The sequence below is a fragment of the Sus scrofa genome, chromosome 8 (genome assembly GCF_000003025.6).
Source record: "Sus scrofa isolate TJ Tabasco breed Duroc chromosome 8, Sscrofa11.1, whole genome shotgun sequence".
In the NCBI taxonomy this organism is placed as follows: Eukaryota; Metazoa; Chordata; class Mammalia; order Artiodactyla; family Suidae; genus Sus; species Sus scrofa.
In genome coordinates, this window is record NC_010450.4 from 87,273,287 (window position 1) to 87,298,688 (window position 25,402).

The 25,402-nt window shown below is 47.4% G+C and overlaps 1 protein-coding gene across 1 annotated transcript in view; it reads left to right on the forward strand.

Moving 5' to 3' along the window:
• The window catches only part of MAML3 (mastermind like transcriptional coactivator 3), a 443,771-nt gene that overhangs the window by 393,934 nt on the left and 24,435 nt on the right, over positions 1–25,402 (forward strand). The window contains 1 exon segment of the mRNA XM_021100677.1: positions 23,292–23,537. Within this exon segment, the coding sequence (XP_020956336.1) occupies positions 23,292–23,537 (246 nt within the window).

Below are 25,402 nucleotides of genomic sequence, written 5' to 3' on the forward strand. Positions count from 1 at the left end.
GGTAACTACCCACCCCACCTGCACTTAAGCCTCGTCCTTTCCCTGTGCTCTGTGCCTGCTCCAGAGCTAGAGCCTGAAGACTTGAGGCTGATTTTCAAGTCTGACAGTCAGGGCAAAGGAGTGATTGGATCATAACAGACAACCTGCTAGCTGTTGTTGCAAACAAGACAGACTCCTCAGACCAGGAGGAGATGCTTCCGCTCCTACTGCTCAAAAAAGGATGATGATTTTCAACCAAAGCTGAGATCGGAAATGGGAAAGCAAAACAAAAACCCTTCTCCCCAAACATCCTCTCACCTCCATTTTTTTCAAAAAGGCAGCAGTGGTGGTAGTGATGAGATTTGCTGATGAGAAATCCTGGGATGAAAATGTACCCCTGACTTTTGAAATTCAAAATACAGTTTTCTTAGACCATTTTTAGCTGAAATATAAAAAGAGGTGAGTTGAGCCTAAAGAGGGCCTGACTACCTCTTTAAATGTCTGTTTTTCTTGGCTGCACCAGGCCGAGCTCTGCCCTGAGGTCAGACAGAGAGAACAATGGGGGCGGGAACCCAGTGTGTCAGGTTTCACCACATGACGGAGATGTGGTCTAGACACAGTCCCATCAGTAACACAGAGTCAAGGGGATCTAAGGCTTAGAATCTCCAAGGAACAAAGGGGGAGTAACCCCAAAACTGCACCAAAGGCCATTTCAAGAGTCAGCCTGGTTTGCATTTAGTGCAGAGGCAACAGATGCTAGACGGTCCGCAGGAGACCTAGTGACCATCAGCCTGAACGGCCACTCCTTCCCTCCGAATCCACTGATTTTACTGGAGATGGAGAGCGACCCACAGGCAAGCGCCCGCCCAATAAGTTTCTCAAGCTTCTAATGCCACCTAGGAAGGGGCTGAGGAATTGTCACCCTCCCTTCTCTTTCATATTTAGGGGGAGCTCAGGGGACCTTAACCCCCTGTTCCTTCCCACTTAGCATTTGAAATATCACATGGGCAGTGAGCTGCCTTATCTTGGCGGACCGGAGTTCTTGCAGATGGATCCATCCAGAGTTCTGCCATCCAGAGTTTCTCGTATTTTTCACGGCTGTGTTTGGCATCCTATTGGCACTTCAGGGTAAAATCAAATTCCCTGTCACTCTAGTGACATGAATAATCCATCCATATTAATGAAACGATCGCTGTTCCTTGCCATGCCTTTTCCTATTCTTAAACTGATTTCAAATAACACGAATCTCTCACTTTTTTGGGGAGGGGGGAGTGGATTTTCTTATTCAACTCCACTGTGGGGGGGGGGATGGGACAAAGAGATAATGGAAGGCTGGTGATGCAAAATAACTGAAAAATAATTACTGCGTTGCTCCAAACTCTGTATTATTCATCCGTGTTGCAAGAGCCCCTGTTCAGTCCCACACTTGAGTGGCAACCTCACCAATTAGCACTGCCGCTGCGGGTCTGTGAATTGCATGTGAAAACAGAATTTGTCCAGAAGTGTTCATGCAAATTGTGCAACACGAACGTGGCCTCCGTGTCAAGTCCTTTCACGTGTTCTGACAGACTCGTGTCTTTCCAGATTTCTCTGATCGGTGGGGGCCCCCCCTTGACAGTTACCAGAGCTCAGAAGCTAAAGGAAACAGCTCCTGTTGCCACAAGTACTATGTCTGTGGTGAGGTTTACGAGCTGTTCCTGCAACTGGGTTTTTGCCTCGGAAAAAAAAAAAAAAAAAAAATCTGATTTTCACTCAGATCTGGGAGAAAACAGATTAGGAAGGAAATAATAATCTGTAAATATGTAATGTTAAGGCCCCCAAACCTATTCCTTGGCCCCATGGTGCTTGAGTAGCCATTTTTCTTAGTAGAAACTTTTTGAGCATTTTAGCATGAATATATGTTTCATATTTTAAAAATTGGTATTAAGGCAAAGATACCGGAAAAGCAAAAGTGTCAGATGAAGTATGAACTTTGCTGTTATTTTATAGAGTCAGGGTGTAGCATGTCTTTGTAAATAGAGTAACTATACATTTATAAACCATTGTTTTTCCCCAATGTGAAGAAATCCCTTATCTTTCCTGAAGAGGAAATTAATTGGTTCTCTTTGAGCTCTGTTTGGAGCTGTTAGGTTGTGATTTGAGGACCCGTCTGGAGGGCCTGGACGGGAAGAAGGATGTGCCCTGGGGGCCTCAGAGGCTCCGGCAGCCACAAGCATGCCCACATTCTGTTGGCCAGTGGCACTCACCCAAAGGGAGGCCCCAAGACATGCTGTCTTCTGAGGCCAGAGACAGAAAACCAGGGTGAGCTTTCAGCCCTTAAAAATGGCTGCCAGCAAACTCTCTGGTCAGGCTGAGCCCTTCCCGCTTTTTCCCCTGCCATGCCACAGCCCACAACCTCAGAAGCACTCACTTGCAGTGGCTCAGCTTTTCAAGGCTACTTGCATTGAGACTGAAAGAAAAAAAAATGTCACCTCAGGAGTGCCTTTGATCTTTACCCCCCAAAGGTAGAGACTACAGAAAGCACAGCTTTGGCTAAGAACGTCTCCCAGCTGCACCTCCTCCTGCTTTTCGGGGATGAGGATAGAGGCGTCTGCCAGCCAGGGTTTGTTCTTGGACTTTTCTCAGCCTGCTTCTTCTCCGGCTGCATCCTGCTCCCTCCATTTCAATCATTTGCATTTATGGGTTTTGCCTCCTCTCTCCCTTGCTGTCTGCTTTTGCCCTTCAGTCCCAGACAGCCTTGTCTCGGATGCTTTTGACCTGACTTCCATTCTTTTCAGCGTCTTGCCCCTCCTCCTGGTATGCAAGTGTTCAAATGCTTAATGCCTCTGTTTTGAGGGGTGGGCCTGTTTCTCTGAGGGCCCTAAAGAGAGGGATTGGATTGGCGAAGAGACTTGTGGAGACCAGAACCAGAGACCCCAACCTAGGAAGGGGCCCAGGTGCCCTGAGCCTCAATTCCCAAGGGTTCCCTTCTGGATGAGCTGGAGGCAGTGGTACAGAGAACCCAGGAACGGAGGGAACTCAGGTACCCCAGGCCGGGGTGACCCTGGGTCTCAGCTCCCAGCCCTCCAGCTCTACCCATGCATTCCTGCTGCTCTTAACAGAGATCATGATAAAATCGTGGTGGTTGTGGGGGAACAGGACTATCACACCAGATTTTTTAAAGTTCTTCCCCACCCCACCCCCCACCGCAAATGCATTCTTTTAATGAAGGGATAATGATGCTTGGAGGAAAAAAAACCCTGTCTAAAAAGAGGAAAAGTTTCCCCACGCTCTGTACCCTCCTCCTCAGCACACAAACTCCTAAATTATATTTCCTTTCTCAGTGTGCAAACTGTGGATTTGGTTGTAACGTGTAAGATTCTCAATGGATTTTTTTTTTCCCTCCACTTACTAACGCCTTTGAAAAGCAGCCCATTCTACAGAGACCACAGTTAAGTCCTGATCGCCTGCACATTTGCAGGGCAGGGCCCGGTTCTGCTCTCAGCCCCCCTTGCTGTCCCCAGAACACAGGCCGAAAGCCTGCGGGCTGCACAGCCCGGGCTGGTTCCAAACACAGACACCCAGAGGTGGCGCTGGCCTGTGGCCCCTGAGTGAAAATAGGGACCCGGAAGCCCAGAATCCTTTGCGTGAAGCCCAACAAGAGCTGGCTTGGCCCAACAGCCCCCTCCCACTAACGCTTTCCCTGGGCCTCGGGTTACCTTTGCTTGGTCAAAGGAAGGAGAGCGATCTGTCTCTCTGCTAGTTGTTTCAGAAAAGAAAATATAATCGTAGTTTGACGCATTACTTTTGGCGGATGCACGAACAGAAGCTCTTGTGTGAGAAAGGGAGGGGGGCGGGCGGGGGAGGGGCAGGCGGAAGGAAAACAAATTGGCTGCTTGCAGAGGTCCAGTGTCAGACGTCGGAGGAATCTTGTTCCTTCAGACACTCTGGAAAAGACCATGGCAACGAGGGGCCCAGCGAGCACGCGAGGGAGACGGATGGGGAGATTTGCGGCCCCTCCCTCAGATGAGAAGACTGAACAAATCGGTGAGGCAGTGGGTTTCCCGGAGCCCCGCGGTGATTTCAGAGTCCTGCCCGCCGCACGGCCTGCTTGGCCACCTTGTCTCAATAGGGGCAGGGAGATTTTCAAAGAGAAGGTTTTTCTCAGAAGAAACGCCTAGTTTCCAAGCTACTGATAATAAAGCATATTTTTACCTGGACATATTCTTCAATCATGAATTTGCAATGGCCTGACTGGCTTTTTAGGGATTAACTATTCTATTTGAAGTGATTTTTACTCCCATCCCTAGTTGAGACTTAAAGGTTGGTGGAATAAATGCAACATCAACTATCTTAGGAAAATAGATCACACCACTTCTGTTGTAAACAAGGTTCAGCCTAAAGACCAAGAGAGATTTTGACTTCTTTTCTGACCCAGTGGAGAGCATAAACCCACTAACAGCCTTGGTGAAAATATTTAGTTAGCATATTTGCTATGAATTCTATTTGTCCTTAAAAGCTTTTAACTGGGTCACCATCTAACTTTCATTATTCTTTGTCAGGCCTTCTCGAAAAAAGTTAACTGAAACACTTAGCAGGGAGTAGAAAGTTGGGGGACCAGGTAAGAAAGCACAAAAATTTAAAGGTTTCATCTCAAAGTAATTCAGGGGCATATTTCCTGTTATTGTTTGGCATCTTCATCCCAAGGATATATTGTCAGGGCTTTGAAAATATTCACGGTGTACACCTACCATCCTATTTCCGGTTAAAAGCCAGCTTGTGTGTTTAAAATACAGTATCCTAAATTCACACGTAAATAAATTCAGTATTTAAAAAGCGGGGAGGGCAAGGAACACTGGAACAACTTACGTTCAATTGTGAAGCAGGGATCGCTGGGAAGTTCCCATTGTGGCTCAGGGGTAAAGAACCCGACCAGTGTCCTTGAGGATGTGAGTTCAATTTCTAGCCTTGCTCAGTGGGTTAAGGATCCCGTGTTGCTGTGAGCTGTGGTGTAGGTCACAGACTCAGCTTGGATATGGTATTGCTATGACTATGGTGTAGGCTGGCAGCTATAGCCCCGATTGGACCCCTAGCCTGGGAACTAACTTCCATATGCCGCAGGTGCGGCCCTAAAAAGACAAAAAAAAAAAAAAAAAAAAAAGCAGGGATCGCTGTCTCTTCCAGATTTCCAGTAGCCCGGGGAGGGCAGAGTGAGAAGAACAGCGGTCTGGGGTTCAGCGAGTGAACAGGAGGAAGTGGGGCCCCAGACACCTGCCTATATAGTGGAAAACGATGAGTTTTGTTTTTTTTTGGTTTTTTTTTTTTTTTTTTTTTTTGGCTGCACCCAAGGCATGCAGAAGTTCTCTGGCCAGACATGAACCCAAGCCACAGCAGTGACAATTCCAGGTCTTTAACTCGTTGAACCACCAGGAAGCTCCATAAGCAGTAAATTCTTATTCTTGCCAAAATATACCTTGCAGTTAAATGTGACTCTTTACTCGTCAGTTCCCATGTCAGTAAAGAAGTCTTGGCCACCTTCCCTTCTGGTCCCAGATGGATTTCTCCACTGCCTCCCAACCCTGGCTCCTCATTTTCTCCTGATCCAGCCCTGTTCTAATCTCTGCTTTACCTGACTCCAGCTTAATCTTATTAAAGTAATGCTTTTATCACTGTCGTCCCTCTAAGAGCCTGCTGTGGTTCCCTGGCTGTTGGCAAGGTCCCGCGTCTGTGCCCTACTCAGACGTGTCAGTGGTCAGACCTGCCCTGCCCTGCTAAGCTTTCCTCCTGTGTGACCTGGCACAGCCTCAGCTTGGGGCCTGCGTGCAGCCATCTTCTTCCTCGCAGATGGCTGCACCTCCCTTCTTCTCTGCTCCCTCAAATCCAAGTCTACACAAACATCGAAGCTCCCAGTCAAGTCCCCCTTATCCATGAAGCTCTTCACGGAGAATTCTGGGGCAGGTAGGACCTTTAGTGATCTCCAGGCAGAGGTCCTTATTTTACAAAGGAAACTATGAAACTCAGAGAGGTTCAGTGACTTGCCCCAGGTCTGACAATCCCTCCAACTCAGGTGTCCTGTGTCCCCCATGCCACCCCCTTTCTCCTATGTAACTAACCATCTCAGGTCTGACCGGGGGCTTCGTGGAATCCTGTGGAACCAGGACACATACACAATCTCTGCCTTGATGGGCTGGGATCATCCCTAAGCTTTTCAGTGAAAGGCAACTTTGTCCACTGGGATTTTAGCATCTGTCCAGGACTGAGGCCATGAGTGCCTGCTGTTGTGCTGGGGTGCTGGAGGCCCTTGGGGGACTCTGGAGCAATCAAAGCTTTTTCAAAAATGGGATGATACACCTGCATTGAGGGAAAATCTTAGTGGCAAAATATATATTCCACATGTGATGTTCCAGCGCTCTGACTATGGGTGGAGGCTTTGTGGTGTGTGCTTCTTTTCGGGGGGGGGGGTAGATGCATTTTGGCCATGGATGGTAGTACCTTACTGTACATAAAATCAAAGTGGAGTTGTAAATACAACTCATACCCATGGATTTTTTGGTATTTGATTAAGCAAGTCTCTTGTTTCCTTTTTTGTTTTTTGTTTTGGGTTTGTTGGTTGGTTTTACCTGTGACTGAGGTCTTTAGGGAGAAGCAACTCTGAGCCCCTCAAATTGAACTGAAAATGCCACAGGGTGGTGCAGTGCTGTCCGGCTTCCAGTGACAGGCATAAGGCTCCACATTCTCGAACCAGATCCCTGAACATACGTTAGGTTAGCAGCTTTGGCAGTGTATCTGACTGACCTTGTCACCCTTTCTTATCTGGGTCCCTTAGCAGAAAGTGAATCAGAGTATTCCAGGCCTCTCTAGATTCCTCCCCAGGGTGTGTGTGCATCTCACTGCAGCATATATTTGGGCTCAGTCCTCAGCAAGCCTCTGGGACATGCTGAGGGCCAGGGGGACTTGGCTGTAGCCCCAGATACTTCCGCAGTGATGTAGCAGGACCCATGGCATAGGGACAGCCCCTCTGTATTGTGAGGTATCTCTCAGCATCCTGTATAGTCAGCCTCTGAATCCACAGTTTTCACATTATGGTTAAAACCATATTGGGGGGGAAAATTTCAGAAAATTCCAAAAAGCAAAACCCAAATTTGCTGTGCCTGGCAACTATTGATACATGCTTACATTGTATTTACAACTATTTAAAAACCATTTACATCATATTACGTATTATAAGTAATGTAGGGATGATTTAAAGTATACAGGAGGATATGCATAGGTTATATGCAAATATTATGCCATTTCATAGAAAGGACTTGAGCATCCTTGGATTTTGGTAGCTGCAGGGGGTCCTGATACCAGTCCCCCTCAGAGATACCCAGGGATGACCATACATGGACGGCTACTCCTGAGGGTTTACGTTTTCTGACTAACGGGGATTCAGTGGCTCTTTCTTTGCTTGGAAATCCTCTAGACTGCATCCAAAAAGGAGTGGAAGGTTGGCCTTGTCAGCCTTTTTTTACAAGCTGCTTAATATGAATTAGGAGGTAATGTTCATTGGGTCTTACATAGAAAGTAATCTTCAGTCAAAATTAAGATTAAAAATTAAGCCAAGAGCTCCCGCTGTGGCACAGTGGGATTGGTGCACTGGGATGAGTGTTCGTTCCCTGGCCTGGCACAGTGGGCTAAGGATCCAGTGTTGCCGCAGCTACAGCTTAGTTCTCCGCTGTGCCTCAAAACAGATCCCTGGCCTGGGGGCCCTATGTGCTAAGGGGCAACCGAAAAAAAAAAGAAAGAAAAATTAAGCCAAGAACCTACGGTAAATAAAGCAGGTGATCTCATTCTTGGTGGTTTTTCCTGTGTGTCATATCATGGGGACTTGGGACAGACTTATTAAAGTTTAATTCAGAGGTTCATCACTCCCTCCTCCCCCTCCTCAGCAGGTTTCCAGCCGTTTATATTTCATCTCAGCTTCCTGAGAAAGTTTGGTTGACTTAGGGAGGATTTCATCACTATGGATTGAGAAATTCTCTATTAGACAGGGGAGGATAAAGTAAAGTAATTATGTGGACCAAGGTAAAAAACTAAGCATGTGTTTTAGAGAAATGGTCAGAAGGTACAAGTCCAGAAAGAGTCTCCTCTGCGTGCTAGGGGAGCTTTGCCAGGTTGATAAATACCTGAGGAATCAGTTAGATCTGCCTGCCCTTCTCCAGCATGAATCAGCCTGACCCCCCTGTTCTAATTTTAACCTCCTACGAACGTTCAACTTGGAGAGAAGATGCAGTTATGAAAGCTCTAAAAGGAGGTGCATGGGTTTATGTCAAGTGCATACGTGAATCTCAAGTACAGGTGCAAAGGAGCTGACCTGAATCTGGGAAGCACAGGGGAGGACGGCATTAAGTTAGCTGAGCTAGAGGAAGAATGAGCACAAGAAACTCTGGGGAAAAGTGGGGAGGGGGTGGGCATTTGAGATGACATTACGGAAAGGGGGTCACACCAGGCTTTGGCTTCTGGTAGAAATAGGAAACTGGTGATTATCCCAGATGTTTAAGCAGAAGTACTTTACCTTTAAGAGGGGATGCGTGACAAAAGACACTTGGCACATAACCCCATCTTAGAAGCCTCTATGGCTATTGCCAACACGAAAGGATTTCTTCTTGAAAAAAATGAAAGTGTCACACAAACTTGACTTTCATTCTAGGGTCTAGTTCCCTATATAGTTATCAAATTAATTTTTAGCCTCAGCCAATGTGGTCATTTGTAGGAGTTTTCTGGTGGCTCAGTGGGTTAAGGGTCAGTGTTGTCATTGCTGTGGCTTGGGTTGCTATGGGCCATGGCTTAGATAGATCCCTGGCCCCAGAATTTTCACACCTCTGTCACAGCCAAAAAAAGGTGGTCATTTGTGAGCAGGGATGTTTTCCTCCATAAGGCTGAAGAACTGATCTGACCATTAAGAAAGTACAAAATATGAGCTGAAAATATAGTTTCTAATTCCTTTCTTTTTTCCTTCTTTTTTTAATTACCCAATGAATTGTATTACATTTATAGTTGTACAGTGACCATCACAACCCAATTTTATAGCATTTCCATCCCAAACCCCCAGCACATCCCCCTACTCCCTCCCCCCACCCCCTAACCTGTCTCCTTTGGAAACCATAAGTTTTTCAAAGTGTACGAGTCATTATCTGTTCTGCAAAGAAGTTCATTGTGTCCTTTTTTTGGATTCCACATGTAAGTGATAGCATTTGATGTTGGTGTCTCACTGTGTGACTAGCTTCACTTAGCATGATAATTTCTAGGTCCATCCATGTTGCTAAAAATGCCAGCATTTCGTTCCTTTTAATGGCTGAGTAATATTCCATTGTGTATATGTACCACATCTTCTTGATCCACTCCTCTGTCAATGGACATTTAGGTTGTTTCCATGACTTGGCTATTGTAAATAGTGCTGCAATAAACATTGGAGTACATGTGTCTTTTTTTTTTTTTTAAGGGTAATAATGCCATAGTTATTTTATTTTCTTTATTACTCAAATGAATCTATCACATCTGTAGTTGTGTAGTGATCATAACAATCTGATTTCACAGGATTTCCATCCCACAGCCCAAGCACGTCCCCCCACCCCCCAAACTGTCTCCTCCAGAGACCATAAGTTTTTCAATGTCTGTGCGTCAGCATCTGTTTTGCAAAGAAGTTCAATCTGTCCTTTTTTCAGATTCCACATGTCAACGAAAGCATTTGATGTTGGTGTCTCATTGTATGGCTGACTTCACTTAGCATGATAGTTTCTAGGTCCATCCACGTTGCTAAGAATGCTGGTATTTCATTCTTTTTAATGGCTGAGTAATATTCCATTGTGTATATGTACCACATCTTCTGGATCCACTCCTCTGTCCATGGACATTTAGGTTGTTTCCATGTCTTGGCTATTGTAAATAGTGCTGCAATGAACATTGGAGTACATGTGTCTTTGCGAGTCGTGGTTTTCTCTGGATAGATGCCCAGGAGTGGGATGGCTGGATCAAATGGTAGTTCTATTTTAGTTGTCTAGGCATGCCATAGTGCTTTCTACAGTGGTTGCACCAATGTACAATCCCACCAACCGTGTACTAGGGTTCCTTTTTCTCCACACCTCTGTAGCACTTATTGTTTGTAGACGTTTTGAGGATGGCCATTCTGGCTGGTGTAAGGTAGTACTCAGAGTGGTTTTGATTTGCATTTCTCTAATAATGAGTGATGTTGAACATCTTCTAATTCCTGTTATCAACATTGTGATCATGATTCAAATACTTATGAGCACTGCCATATGCCAAGCACTGTCGAATCATGCCGCTACCTGAGAGAAGTTCAGGTAAAATGAGTGAAAAGTTAAAGATCTGTGGAAAGGATGATTTCTAATTGCTTCCAAATTCCTTTATCCAGGTTACTGGGGGGGTGGGGAAGAGGGATCAGGAGCTGTGCTCACCGAGACACAAGTGAATAAGTGAAACTCCCTTTGAGGCCTATACTTCTCCTAAGACTATTTTTATGCCAGTTTGTCACCAACTCAGGGTTAACAAAAGACCTGGGCCACTTCTATTTTTTGGAGTCACCTGGTATGTTTTACAAAAGGAAGAAATTCCAGGGAGTTTCTGCTGTGGCACAGTGGGTTAAGAATCCAACTTCAGTGGCTCAGGTCACTTCCATATACTGCAGGTATGGCCATAAAAAAAAAAAAGAAATGCCAATAAGGTTAAAAGAAAAGATAATGTTTATTTTTATTTTATTTATTTTTATTTTTTTTTTTGTCTCGTGTCCTTTTTAGGGCTGCACCTGCAGCATATGGAGGTTCCCAGGCTAGGGGTCCAATCGGAGCTGTTGCTGCCAACCTACGCCACAGCCACACAATGCCAGATCCAAGCTGCATCTGTGACCTACACCACAGCTCATGGCAATGCCGGATCCTTAACCTGAGATCAAACCCGCAACTTCATGGTTCCTAGTCGGATTTGTTTCTGCTGCGCCACAACGGGAACCCTATTTTTTAAAATACAGTGTGGTATACTTACACCTAATTCACAAGATAAATACAAGAGTTATGAAGAATATTAACCCATAGCAGACTTAGAGGAGTGTGATCTAGTTACAGGGCACCACTTAAAGCTGTAAAATAGGAGATACCTTTCAATTGTATCAGGGTTTCTCAATGACCCCACATAAAACGTCGTGTGGAGAATATATCTAAAAATCTCAACTCAAGGGTCATTGTGGATGTAGGGCCCAGGATCCGATGCCCCCCATCCTCCTGCCCACCAGCCCTTCCTGACCCTGGGTGAGCCCTTCTCCTAGAGACTTGCTTCCTCCAAGAACGTGGTTCTCAGCCCAAATCTGTAAGTGTGCAAAGTACCAACCCCAGATTTCTAAACGTTACTCCTCTTTTTCTCTCGTTTCTCATGCCCTCCCCTGAGTCCTGGCCCCCTGTCCCCCACCGTGACACCATGACAGCTGGCCTGGCTCTGCTCTCAGGGGCATGGCAAGGGCTTCCCTCCCCTCAGAGCCTTGCCATCATCGCACCTGGTTTGCCCACATGCAGGTTCAGCCAGCAGGGTGGGCGGGCTGACACGGACCCTCCCTCCCAGGGTGTCTCCTGGAGATGGGGGAGTCCAGGGGGCTGCTTTGTACCAGAGGCTCTTCCGGGCATTGGTCCCAGCATCTCTGAGCCACCTGCCCAAGGCCTCAGAGACAATGGAGGGCACCCCCAGGCCTTCTCTGCACAGCCTACCCTCCAGCTCGCTGCCCGCTTCCTCCTGCCTGTCTTGGAGAGGTTGCAGCAGAGAGCTCCATTTGGCAGTGTGGTGGTGCTCTTGTCTATAAATGGAAACATTGGCCTGGCTCCCAGTATAACACAAGATAGGCCTCTGCAGCAGTTATGCAATCTTTGCTGTGATGACTTCATCAGAAACCGGGTGGGGGGCCGGGGGCGCAAGGCAGGAGAAAGGGTCTGTGTGGGGGAAGAGTAGCTCGGGAGAAAAACCCTTTCTGGCAGCACTGCCGAAGACAAATCGAAACTCCTTTTTCCCCTTCTTGATTTTTAAATGAAGGAATCAAAGGCAGCAGACATATGGGTAAAAGCCCTAGTTTCTGGAGCAGGTGACAAACCATCTGCAGGCCATGCATAGGGACAGTGGCCACTTGGAGGCGGGCAGGTGCCATTCCTCCTTTGGCGGAGGGGTGGGTTTTCTTACAGCCCCACAGAGGAGATAGCCTGTGGAGGCCAAGGACAGTTTTCACTCATCTCTTGAGTTCTTGGGCTCTAAAGGTTGGGCTGGTTTTGGCCGTGCTCTATGGTTTCCAGCCTGGAATGGAGAAGAACTTCAGAGAGCAGCATGGTACCCCAAAGAAAGCTGGCCTAGCTGTTGAACTTGTAGCCAGACCCGGCAGGTTCAAGTTCACGCCACGTCCAGGTCTTGACAGGAAGAATGCCGGTTAAGGATGTCTGTCACACTCTCAGGAGTGTGAGGTAGGCTCCAGTGCAAATAGTCCAAGACATACCCAGAGCCCCTCCCAAACTCACTACATTCCTTTCCTGCTCTGTTTAGCCTAAATATTCTTAGTGAGGTTTGGGGTTGAGGGGGGAGGCGGTGAGGATGGGTTCAGTTGTACTTTAATGACTCTTGTAAATGTTGGCCATTTAAGTTGTTTCTTTCTTTCTTTCTTTCTGTCGCTTCTCGAAATCATTCAGGCTATTTAAGATAAATCTTTGCACAATGCTATGAATATTTGTAGCAGATGAGTCCTTAGAAATGGAGTTTCGGGTCCCTCTGCCCTAGAAACCATTGTCCTCTTGGCTCCCGGAGCCATTCCCAGACACCCTGTCCTCTGGGAACCTCAGTCCCCTCCCCAAGCACAGTCAGGTGCTTCGAGCACCAGGTCCTCAGGCTCTGGTCCTCCTGGTAGAAGGCCCAGGGACATAGCTTGTGCTGCTTCCTCTTCAAAGATGCCGTGAGCAGCTCAGGAGTCTCACCCCTCATCAGAATTGTACATTCCTTGGAAACAAGCAAATAGACCCTTTTTCTTTTCTTTTCTTCCTTTTGTTGTCAGTTGAAAGACTTTCTTTTTTAGAGCATGAAACTTAATATTTAATATTGAAGTAGTGTGCTCATAATAGAAAATTTGAAAGAATGTGAAAATAAAAGTCACTTAGAATCTTCATATAACCTGATTATTCAGTTTTAGCAACTGCTTCTCCTTCCACTCTTGCCTATATATTGTAAGTTTGGTTTTATATGTAATTAGATGATCTGAGAAGGCATGATTTTTATTGGCTGCCCAGTATTCATGGTATGGATGTACCATAATTTATTCAATCAAGCTCCTACTGTTGCACACTAATGAACTTTTAACCAATTTAGAGTTGCTTTGGTGGTCAAATTAATCACAACAAAGGGATCAAAAGGACTGTATAATTTACATCAAAGGCAGAGGAAAAGCATAATTCTCAAAGTTGTGTTTCCACTGGACAGACCTATGGTACCCTATGTTCAAAGCACTGATAAGGACAAATGGTATTTTTGTTGTTCTTACCCCAAGTCAGTCCTTGAAAACCTGGCCTTCCTGTGGCTGATGGCACTGTCCCATCTTTGCTCTGGATGGCCCCCTTTAACCCTTTCTTTCATCTTCAGTGGATGCTCCGGTAGCCCCGAGAAGCAGGCCATTACAGGGTTATCTTTTTTCTTCCTCTCCAGTCACACATCATATTGGTCCAGGCTACAGTTCATCATAGACAATTAGTTCAGTTCCGCAAATATTTATTCTGTTGCACCTGTGGACCTGGCTCTGTGCTGATGCTGGAAGACTCATAACAAAACCTATAGAGCTTGCAGGAATGTTGCCAAAAGGATACTGTCCTACCAGAAGATCACTGCTTATAAGCATTTGGAAAACTGGAACTTTCTATCTCTCCTGTGTACTTAGTAAGAAGCAGTGGTACAGTCATCTACCATGATCTAGATCAGTAATATATCATGGAAGACATATTGCTGCAGGGCAGGGAGCCGAGAAGAAACCCCAAAGCACACCAAAATATTAACAGGGTTGCCTGCAGGTGTTAAAAATGAATATTGCCTTTTTAAAAATACTTTTACACAGTATTTTTGACTTTTTCCAGTGATCGGGAGGACAAAGTCAGCAAAACATGCGTTTGTTAAAGAGTCAAAATGCCATCCTTCTTGCTGAGAACCTAGAGAAAAAAGCCAAGCTTATAGTCTTAGTCCTCATTATCCTGGGAGAGCAGACAGAACCAGAGGACACAGAACGTCTCCCACCCTGACTTTCTATAGCTGCGTGATCAAGATGTCACAGCAATGACAGTAGAAAGAATAAGCTGTGTGCTGTGTGGTCAGGGTGTGCCAGTCACTGGACCCTCAGTGGACCTGAGTTTCTATCCAGGTCTGTGGGGTCCCCTCAAAGTAAAGTGCTCCTTCTTAGAGGCTGAAAAAAGAACTTTCCTAAACCAGGAGTTTGCATCATGGCTCAGCAGTTAGCAAACCCGACTAGCATCCATGAGGACGCAGGTTCAATCCCTAGCCTCGTTCAGTGGGTTAAGGCTTACAGCGTTGCCGTGAGCTGTGTTGTGGGTCACAAACGCAACTCGGATCCCAAGTTGCTGTGGCTGTGGTGTAGGCCAGTGGCTACAGCTCTGATTGGACCCCTAGCCTAAGAAGCTCCTTGTGCCACAGGTGCAGCCCTACAAAAAAGACAGAAAGACCAAAAAAAAAAAAAAAAGAACTTTTCCTAAACCCATTAGCAGGCTTAGTGTGGGCCCCAAGTTACTGCCCTTTCAGTGATAGGCTTCCTAAATTAGTAAACTGCTTCAAAATCCGGTCGTCTTAGGGACACAAACACCACATATCATAAAACAAACTTTTTAATCCTAACTTCTTCAGTAATCTGCTGAAACAGAGGGGTTTATATGAAAGGCCTATTGGGACTCTGCTATGAATTTATCATAAGCAACTCTCCAAACCCACAGTGAGAAATTATTCTGGACAGAAGCAAAGAAAACCTTTCTGCAAAAGAAACCACCATCCTGAAACCACGTTTCTGCCCTGATACTTGATCGACTTCAAAGAGAATTCTAAGGTTTTATTTTATTTTGATTTTTCTTTCCATTTCTGGTTGAATGGTCTAATCTTATGCCCTTTCTTTAAATGTCGAAGTTGATGCCACAAAGCCATCCTAATTTTGGGTATCAGGCAACATATAAAAAATGATGTATATTTTTGTGCTCTTTCAGCTCCATCCTTTGATCCCAATAGAGTTTCTACCTTTTCATTCTATGCTCATTCCTCTCTACCCCCACCCCTCTCCCATTTCTCATTACTCCTGAGTCCTCTTGGGTGGTCTGCTCAGTTTAGACCAGATGCATGTTCTGGTCAGTGGAAAAGTCAGAATCCCAAAGACCACCATCAGCTGTGGGACATCAGACAAGTTACTTCACCTCTCAGAGACTGGGACTTTTTTTAAATCATCAAAATGAGTTTACGCATGGAGTTCCAGTTGTGGTGCAATGGAAACAAATTTGACTAGGAACCATGGGGTTGTGGGTTCAATCCCTGGCCTAGCTCAGTGGGTTAAGGATCTGGCATTGCTGTGAGATGTGGTGTAGGTGGCAGATGTGGCTTGGATCCTGCGTTGCTGTGGCTATGGCGTAGGCCAGCAGCTGTAGCTCCGATTAGATGCCGAGCATGGGAACCTCCATATGCCACGGGTCAGCCCTAAAAGGCAAAAAAAAAAAAAAAAAAAGAGTTTACGCAGATGAAAACACTGAGCTGAGTGTTTTGCATACAGTAGGTGCCCCAAGTGTTAGCTGTCTTCCATTGTTGCTTCTGGTCTTCAAGTTTGAAGAGGGGACTTTCCTCAAATCATAGCTTTCCTATCTTATACCAGACCAGGGGCCAAGAAGTCTAGTTGTTTGATGCTTCCTCCCTGGGCAAGGAAGTTTAACTGGCCTCACCCTTTCTCAATCCTGGCTGCTCTGCAGCCTCCACAGCAGAGATGCAGGACCACTGACCTTTCTGGAAGAATCATGGCGCCATAATCTCCTTTCAGAACTCTTGGGTTTACATTCCCTGAGCTGCCCTCGGAAATTTTGAGAGTTCTTCTTCCAAATGCAGAAGAATTTTCAATAGAAACCTAAGAAATGCAGCACCCTGAATTGCTCTTGAAAATGCAGGGCTTGCAATCCAGTCAGGGCACAGAGAGTGCTCAAGCCCCAGAATGCAGTTTGTGCCTATAAACCAGGATTATCTGCCCAGGTGTTTCTTAAAATGTGGGTGTGGTAATTCTCAGAGGGCATGTTAAACTGTTCCCAGGGGCTCTGATTCAGGAGGCCTGCCCGCCCCCCCCCAGCCTGAGAATTTGCATTTCTAACAAGCTCTCAGGTGATGCTAATGGTGCCAGTTCTGGAACCACACTTTGAGAAGCCCTGATTTAGCCCATCATGGTTTCCCAGCAGCCCGCACTGGAGGTGGGAGAGGTTTCAGCACCTTCCTGAGCATCTTCTTAGCACTTTCTCTCTACAGCTCTTTCAAAGTTTCTCTTGCTGAGGGAGGAGTCCTATGGATGTGATTTTCATTTGAGAAGGTGGAGATTGAGACAGAGACATCAAATGGGTCCTGGAGCCTCTTAGTGCCAGTTCCCCACCCTTGAGCCCCTGGGAGACACAGCCAGATGCCTCCGCACAGCCTCCTAGGGAGTGTGGGTTCTCTGCCCTGAAACCGCTGAACTATTTCTCGGCAAGTGATGTTCTATGTGAAACGTCAGCTTCCACCTTTGAAAATACTTCGTCCTTCTGAAGCTTAAAATTTGAACAGTGCCTTTGCAGGAGAAAGCCCCAAAGTGTGAGGTTGGACATAGAAATGTCTTGATGTATAGAATCTAGGCAAAATTCCGTTTGGGCTGGAAAAAAAATTTTTTTTTTAATGAGTTGATCCACTTCAGTGTGTGAAAAGCCCAGAATTGTCTTCTGGGGCATGCTTTTTGTGTATGCATTGATTTTACATTTTCCTACCGGTGAACAACTCTCCTAGCAGCCCCCAAGCCCTCTGCTCCCACTTCCTTCCAGGCGGCTGGCACACACGGCCTGGCGGGAAGGGGATGGGGCAGGCACGGCGCCCCTGGGGCGCACAGCTGCCACACCGGCTGTAGAGCAGGGCGGAGTTCCTGGGGCCCTGGGCGGAAGACCTCCCGGCCCCCCGCGCCGCCCCCGCCAGCGCCCAGACCGCCGCGTCGGTTTCTTTGTTAAGGACGCCTGCGCGGAGAGTCATCTTCAGGCCGGCCGGGGGCGCACGGGCCACACTTCTGACTTCTTAGAGTCCCCTAAGGACTTGTAAGCTTACGGGCTCGAGTTGAGAGGCTAAATTACGCCCCAGGGGACTTTTTAAGTAAAATCCTAAATTTCATTGAGGCAGTTTGCAGGCCCTGCGGTGGCAAAGACATTGAGCCCAGGCTCGCCTCCCCGCGCCGGCTTGGTTGCAGCTGGGGCTGCGAGGAAGCCCGTCCCTCTCGGCCAGCCGGCCCCGGGGTCTGGGGTGCACCACTCTCCCTCCCGTCTCGGGTCGCCACCGTCCCCATCACGTCCTCCAGCTCCCGGCCCTTCCGTTTCCTTCCACGGCTTCCCCCACCCCCCACGTGAGATCTCGCTCTCCTCGGGCTGGAAGCAAAGTCGGTAATAAGAAACCAGTTCAGTGTCAGTCGGAGATGGGGGTGGGGGGAGATAACCCCAGAGATACAGGGCAATGGAGAGAGAACTCATTTTGTGTAAAGAGGGCCTCCAGTCACCAGGGAATTCCTGGATTGTCTCAGGCTGTCGTGTGTGATGTCCATCACGCCATGCGAACACCATCTGCTCGATATTATGCTCTCAGTTGCCAGGCTACCTGCTGTACGCAGTAACACTTGACTGCCTGGCTCCACGCTCGCAGCGTTAGCCCAGACGCGCGGGGCGGGGGGACGGGGTGGGGGAGGAAGGCGAGTCATGATTAAGCCATCTGCAAGCTGGGGGTGGGGGACACGCCGCGCGGGCGGAGCGGGCGGAGCAGGCGGGCTGGCAGCGAGGGCCGGGCTGACACCACCATCTGCTGGGGCAGGAGGAGAACAGCAGCTGCGTTCTTGCCGGAGGAGAACACCTGAAAAAAGACTGAAGCCCTAGGCTGCCTCCAGCCACTTCGCAAAGTCCGGGCACCCTCTCATCCCCGCCGGCCGCCTTTTGCCGTCCCCCGCCGCCCTCCATCCCCAAGGAGCTAGTCATCGTTGGTTTGCCGCCAGCAACCCCGGCCCTTCTCACCCAAATACTCTGCATGTTCTTGAAAACACATAAGAGAAATAAAGCTTCCCTACGCACAGATTTATAAATAAACAGCTGGCTGCTCTTGAGAGATATTTTTACCACAGCTGTTTTTTTGAAGTAGAAAACTGCTTCTTTGGGGAAGGTGGGGTGTTTTTTACACCTCCTACCTCTCTCCAGCCCTTAGAAAATTGCAGGGATCTTTTCCCTGGAGGAGAAGATACGTAAAATAGGTTCCTTGGTTTTGATTCCCCCCCCACCTTTATTTTAGTGAAGCATGAGAGCTTTGGGGAGTAATGAAGATCTATGTATTCAATTGGATTTCTGAGGGGAAGAGACGGAATTAAGATTCTGGGTAGAAGGCAAGGGAGGTCGTTGGGCCGGGGGTGGAGTAGAGAACAAGCTAGTAATTAAAACTAAAAATACTGCATCATTTGGCTTCAAGGCATTACATTTCTGGTGACGAAAGCTCAGCCTGGTTTTTCTCTAATTGCACACCCAGTGTGTGTCCTCCTTAGAAACAAGAGCAGTGGCTTGAAATCCTGAAATTCTCCAGACTATTGCTCATTAAGCCTTCTCAGACTGGAGGTTAAAAGCCACCATGTCATATGAAACAGCTAATGGCCTCACCAGCTCAATTTGTAAGGTGAGTCACTCCGTGCATGTGTCTTTGCACTGGGCTCACACCCCTGAGCCTGGGGCTCTAGGTGTCACTGCTGTTGAAGCAGCAGAGCTGGTTGGGAAAGTCCTACAGCTGGATCAACCTCGGATCACGGATGTTGCACATAGCCCAGGAGTCCCTGTCGTGGCTCAGTGGTTAATGACTCTGACTAGGAATCATGAGGTTGCAGGTTTGATCCCTGGCCTTGCTCAGTGGGTTAAGGATCCGGCTTTGCCGTGAGCTGTGGTGTGGGTCACAGATGCGGCTCAGATCCTGCGTTGCTGTGGCTCTGGTGTAGGCTGCCAGCTACAGCTCTGATTAGACCCCTAGCCTGGGAACCTCCATATGCCTCGGGAGCAGCCCAAGAAAAGGCAAAAATACTAATAAATAAATAAATAAATAAGTACATGGCCCTTGTCTAAAGGTCTTCAGTGAGAAACCTGAAGGCAAAACTTTTGGGTGGGAATCATTTGGAGAAATACATAATCCAGGGAAGCAGTAAGCAGACTATCACTTTGGGAAGGTATTTCCCCCACCGTGCTTTTCAGGTACAGGTCTCCTTCCCCAACCCTGGGGCCCCCATGTGAACGCAGAGCATTCCTGTGAAACCTTTCCTAAGCCGGAATGGCTTAAAGCCAAGAAGAGGCAAGTGCCTTAGGACATGTCTTGCTAAGAATGTGCAAAATAAATAAAGGGCAGATGCTCTCGCACAATCCAAAGCTCTGGCAGCTTGATGCTGAGATGCTGAGTGTAGTTCCTGGGGAAGGAGCCTGGTGGCGCCACTCCTGCTGCTGGGGCTGCCAGCTGCCTCTGTAATCATTCTCTGCAAAACAAACACTGAACACTATGTTAAATTTTCACCTTTTCTTCATAAAAGCAGAAGTCCTCTTCAGATGTCTTTTGGTTAGCAAAACAGGTACCAGTGTCGGGCTTTGGTAAAAGCAAAGTGGCGTAAAGTGAACTTTCAGAAAGTGGGGGATTTCTTTTTGGTCCGGGAAGACAGGGGCCAGAAGTGCTTAGATGATGCTACATCCTGACCTCGTTTGCCTTGATCTTTCTTTCTGGTGCAGAGAAGGCTGGGGAGGCCACACATCGCTACCTGCCACTCCCGGGCAAGCTCACAGGTCTCACAGGACCAGAATCTCTCAAAGTGCACAAAGATAAACAGGGCCAGCCCAGGCCAGGCCTCTCATAAAATCAGGCTGAAGAAAACCAGATCTTCCCTTGGGTCTCATTTTCTTTCCTGCTCTCTCCTCCTTATCAAAATTGGAAAATATCAAATATACTGAAGTACACAGTAAAAAACCCCATATAACTGTGTTTTTGCTGATTGGTTAATTACCTATACCTCTGTTGTGACTCCGCTTGTTAAAGCGTTAGCTCAGTCAACCATTTGTCTCCAGAGGTGGCAAGAAACAGCTTTATCCCATTGGAAGGAAGGGTAAGGTAAAAACAGGTAGCAAGTCTAGGGTGGAAAGAAAAGAGTGAAATATCTTGCCCTCAGCAGGGGTCAGTCATGAAGTAAACTTTTGGGTAGCATAAAGTTGCAGGCATTGTTGAGTAGAAGGTCTTTTTTATGAACATAAATATTTCGTAGCTCTCTAATAATTGTCTCTACAGAGAAAATACTCAAAGTTTTGACTTCAGCAATAGCACACATTTGAAAAACAACACAGTGTGCTTATGGGAGACATATATTTAGTCTGCAGGCAATTCTTTTTTTTTTTTTTTTTTTTTTTGTCTTTTTGCCATTTCTTGGGCCGCTCCCGCGGCATATGGAGGTTCCCAGGCTAGGGGTCAAATCGGAGCTGTAGCCGCCAGCCTATGCCAGAGGCACAGCAACGCGGGATCCAAGCCGCATCTGTGACCCACACCACAGCTCACGGCAATGCCAGATCATTAACCCACTGAGCAAGGGCAGGGATCAAACCCGCAACTTCATGGTTCCTAGTCAGAGTCGTTAACCACTACGCCACGATGGGAACTCCAGCAGACAATTCTTAAGTGCACACTTGGCGTGATGGACCCATCATCTGGGGAGGTCTGTGCTTGTGGAATGGATGCTGAATTCAACCCCAAATCAGTGTTCCAGTTCTGCAAGTTCTGGGTCTTCGGTTTACCCTGTGACCTGGGCCACGGCACTAACGGACCAGGACTTCCTGAGCTATTGTTTCCCAGAGGAGAGGAGCACTAGGTTTTTGTTTGGTGTTTTGCTTGTTTTGTTTGGGAGGTGGGCATAGGGGAGGGAAGAAGAGCACCTGAAGATGCAGTTTAGGTACCTCCCAGCTGGAAAGAAGGGCGCAAATAGCTGAGCCCCACATGGCAGAGAGCAGGGGATACAGCACGCCCAGGCCTTGGGGCCTCGGACGCAGGGCTGTCTCTCTAGGAGAGGCAGAGAGCAGACATAGCTCTAAGTTTTCAGAGGAAAGTATCAGCATGATTCACTGTATTGACAGTGAAGAGGGAGCAAAGCGAAAAGAGGACAAATATGAAAATTCAGTTTGACTGCACTCTGTTTTTCATTTGGGGTAGCTTAAGACTAGGTGGTTAAGATTACCGTTGTTCACAGTTCCCGCCGTGGCTCAGTGGTTAACGAATCCGAGTGGGAACCATGAGGTTGAGGGTTTGATCCCTGGCCTCACTCAGTGGGTTAAGGATCCAGCGTTGCCGTGAGCTGTGGTGTAGATCACAGATGCGGCTTGGATCCTGCATTGCTGTGGCTCTGGTGTAGGCTGGTGGCTATAGCTCCAACTGGACCCCTAGCCTGGGAATCTGCATATGCTGCGGGAGCAGCCCAAGAAACGGCAAAAAGTCAAAAAAAAAAAAAAAAAGATTCCTGTTGTTCATGAAGCAAGCTAGTTGAATGCATTAATAACGATTGAAATGCCAGTGCAAATAAAAATAGTATACAGGGAGTTTCCTGGTCATCTAGTGGTTAGGACTCAGTGCTTTCCCCTCTGAGGCCCTGGTTCAACCCCTGGTCTGGGAATGGAGATCCCACCCCAAGCTCCTGCACACTGTGGCCAAAAATAAATAAATAATATGTGAAATTTGTTAACTCTTAAACATCCACTTAAGGTAGTCAATTTCATACATACCTCTATATAATCTTAATTTCCTTCACCCCATATAACTGGAAATAATAACCAATGTAGGAAAAAAAGAATGAATATCCAGATTTTACAATGAAGAACTTTTTTAAGTCCAATTTAACTGGATACAAAAATTTAAATAAATATAGATTTATTCACATTCATTTCTCACCACCTAAATCTCATAAGGGTGCCTCATGGTATGACTGTGGATGTCCTTACACGTGTGCCCACTTAATTCCTGTACCTCTCAGATGGCAGCTTTTCTTTGTTCAGATTAATTATTTGAAATGAATGAATTCAGGGAAATCTTTCTGCAGAATGTTTCGACAGTACATTGCCAGTTACCAGGTGTGCTTGATAGAATGAAAGGAAAGGAAGCATCAAGAAACTAAATCTTATGGTCACGCACCTGCTTTCCCCGTCAGCTCTTTTTCCCTAATGGGCTACACCATTGGGCTGTTACTTCCCCTCTGAGCACAATCAGAGCATTCATTTGAGCTGTGTGTGTGTGAGGAGTCCTCTACCGCTTTACCTCCTGTTCATTAATGGCCAGTCCTTAAAAGTTGCTGTCATTTGACTGACGCGTAATTACAGGATCAAGACCCAGTTCAACCCCCCACGTTTAAATTATTCGAGACGTATGAGACTTGATTCTGTTCTTAAAGATGTTGGGAGATTACATATCTTTGGTCAGTGTCACAAATTCCTAATTCTTACCATCAATAGTTCTCACTAGCAGGAATTTTTTTTTCTTTTTTTCTTTTTTAGGGCTTCTCGGAGGCATACAGAAGTTCCCAGGCTAGGGGGTGGAATTGGAGCTGCAGCTGCCAGCCTATGCCACAGCCACAAAATGTCTCTTCTACTAGCTAGGAAGCCCTCTTGGCTAGGCAGGCAGTAAGGATAAAGATTTAAGGTCAGGACATCTCATTCTAGACTTAAAATGAGCCCCACCTGAGTTAGGAGGAAGGCAGAAAAACACAGCTGAAAACCCAGTTCTTATTCCTTAGCCAGTCCCATCAGAAACAGACGAGACCTGGTCTCAGATTTCTCAGAGCCATGCTCTACACTGTTCCCCTGTAGGCTCTCCAGCCGCCCTGTGCGAAGGCCAGGTTTGAGGGCCACTGGGTTCTTTTTATGGAAATGCAGTGTGGGCCCTTGGGATCCCGTAGGCGTGCAACCCAGGACCTGCCCCACCGCGTTCGCCTGTGCTTCCCTTCAGATGTGGAATTGCGGCATTCTCTTCTCTTCCTGCCCTCCCAGGAGCAGCACCCAGTCGGGCTTCCCCGGACCACGGGCCCCATGCAGTCCTCCGTGCCCCCAGGCTCGGGTGGTTTGGTCTCCGGAGCCGGTCCTACGGGGTCTGGCTTCCTGGGCAGCCAGCCCCCGGCGGCTATCATGAAGCAGATGCTCATTGATCAGCGGGCCCAGTTGATGGAGCAGCAGAAGCAACAGTTCCTGCGGGAGCAGAGGCAGCAGCAGCAGCAGCAGCAGATTCTTGCCGAACAGGTAACACTCGCCCGTGGTATGAATCAGTCGTTCAGCACAGATTTATTGGGCACCTGGTTATGGGTGTCTCAGTTCATGTGTTTCATCAAGAAGTTCACAATCCAGCATTTCCCCGAGATCACAGAGAAACCTGCAGAATTTCAGTCTTTTGGCCCCAGCATGCAGCGGCTTGGGATCTCAGTTCCCAGACTGGGGTTGAACCTGGGCCCCAGCAGTGAAAGGGCCAAACCCTAACTGCTAGACCACCAGGGAACCCCTAGAACCTGCGGGATTTAGACGTTTCAATGAGTGAGGCCTTTTCTTTAAATGAATTAGTTTGTTCTTAAAAGACAGGTTTGAGCCATCCATTTGAAGACCTATTTGCCAGAGACCTTTCTTCAAGTCTGGCTCTTTTCTTCTGGCCTCTGGCACAGGGGTCTGTGTTAGCAGCCTGGGATGGGGATGGGGGCAGGAGTGGAAGGGGGCTGGGTCACTTCTTCATAAACCCTGATATTTCCAGCCTGAAGAAAAAAGAAAATAATTCAGAGAACTTTGTTTCTTGGAGGAGATTGTCAGAAGGCGGGATTGAGGAGAATTTGTACAGAATTGGTCATGAACAATGGAACAGGAACAATAGCAGAATAATAGGGCCCACAGAACTACCTGGAAACCTGAACCCGGGGTCACAGAAAGGGTGCAAACTTGAGAAATTTCCCAGCAGCTTTGAAAACAGCTCAGGAAATCTTTGAGTTAAAGGAAGCCCTAACACACAGAAAGCTTTACCTTAGCCCTCTTTGACCACCCTTGACATATAATGCCTCCAGCTTTGAAAGAAAGCCTCCCCTGCCGGCCGCTCCTCTGGATTTCAGCATGCTTTGTCTTTCGAGCTGCCCACGCCTGATTTGGTGTTATTCCAGACAAGGCCTGAGGCCGTCCACAGGAGGTCCCTCGATGGCTCCTGTAGGGTCTGTCCAGCACATCTCACCCTTCTATTACAGGAGATCTGAGGTTGTCCTCTAAGGCTCCAGGCCCGTGGCTACCCTTCGAGAATGGTCTTGGTAGGATCATAATTTGGGAACTGTATTAGCATCCTCCACCATATCTATAGCAGGATGCTGTGTAGGACACAAGGCACGTTGAGGTCCTTACTTACCAAGAGCAGCCATTCAAAGGGACACCAGTCATGCCCCAAATAGAAAAATTGTACCTTTGAGCACAGATCCCTTATGTTCCTGTTTTCGCTTTTGTTCCCGAACAGCTGTGTAATTATCTCCCTTTTTACTGAGGTCAGTCAGCCGCCTGGCAGCTCTTGTACAAACAAACCTCTATCCCTCTCACCCTGCATAAGGTGCGTGACAAGGAAGCACACTAATCTCTCTCAGACAGTGATGAATGGGGCCGCCGAGGGGATGCTGGGCTCTGCAGAGCTTCTCCTCAGCCAATCCCATTTCAGGTGTGCCTGGTACTTTGTGTGATGGTCTTTAATGCGTGTGCTGTGGCCGAGACTCAGAGGGGAGTCCGGGTAACCAGGCCAGTTGTGGCTGCGCCAGCCCAGGGGTGTCCCCACTGGGGAGATCAGCCAACCGCAGGAAGGGGGAGGGAGGCAGCAAGAACTGCCACGGGATGGTGCCCACAGACCAGGAGGTGAGAGTGCTGGACTGTTAACAGCCTGGGACACAAAAAGACAACAGGTTCCTTGGAAAAGACAAGGAAATGGGAAAGTGGACAAAAATGAGTATAATTCCTTTGCGACTGTGTGCCAAAAGCCAAAGAGGGACCAAGGAAAACACAACTTGCTTTGGGTCACATCTTTTGTTTGTGGTAGGATTTTGGGAAAACCACCTCTCTCGTCATCTGTAAATCAGGTTTTCATCATTCCCCAGCCT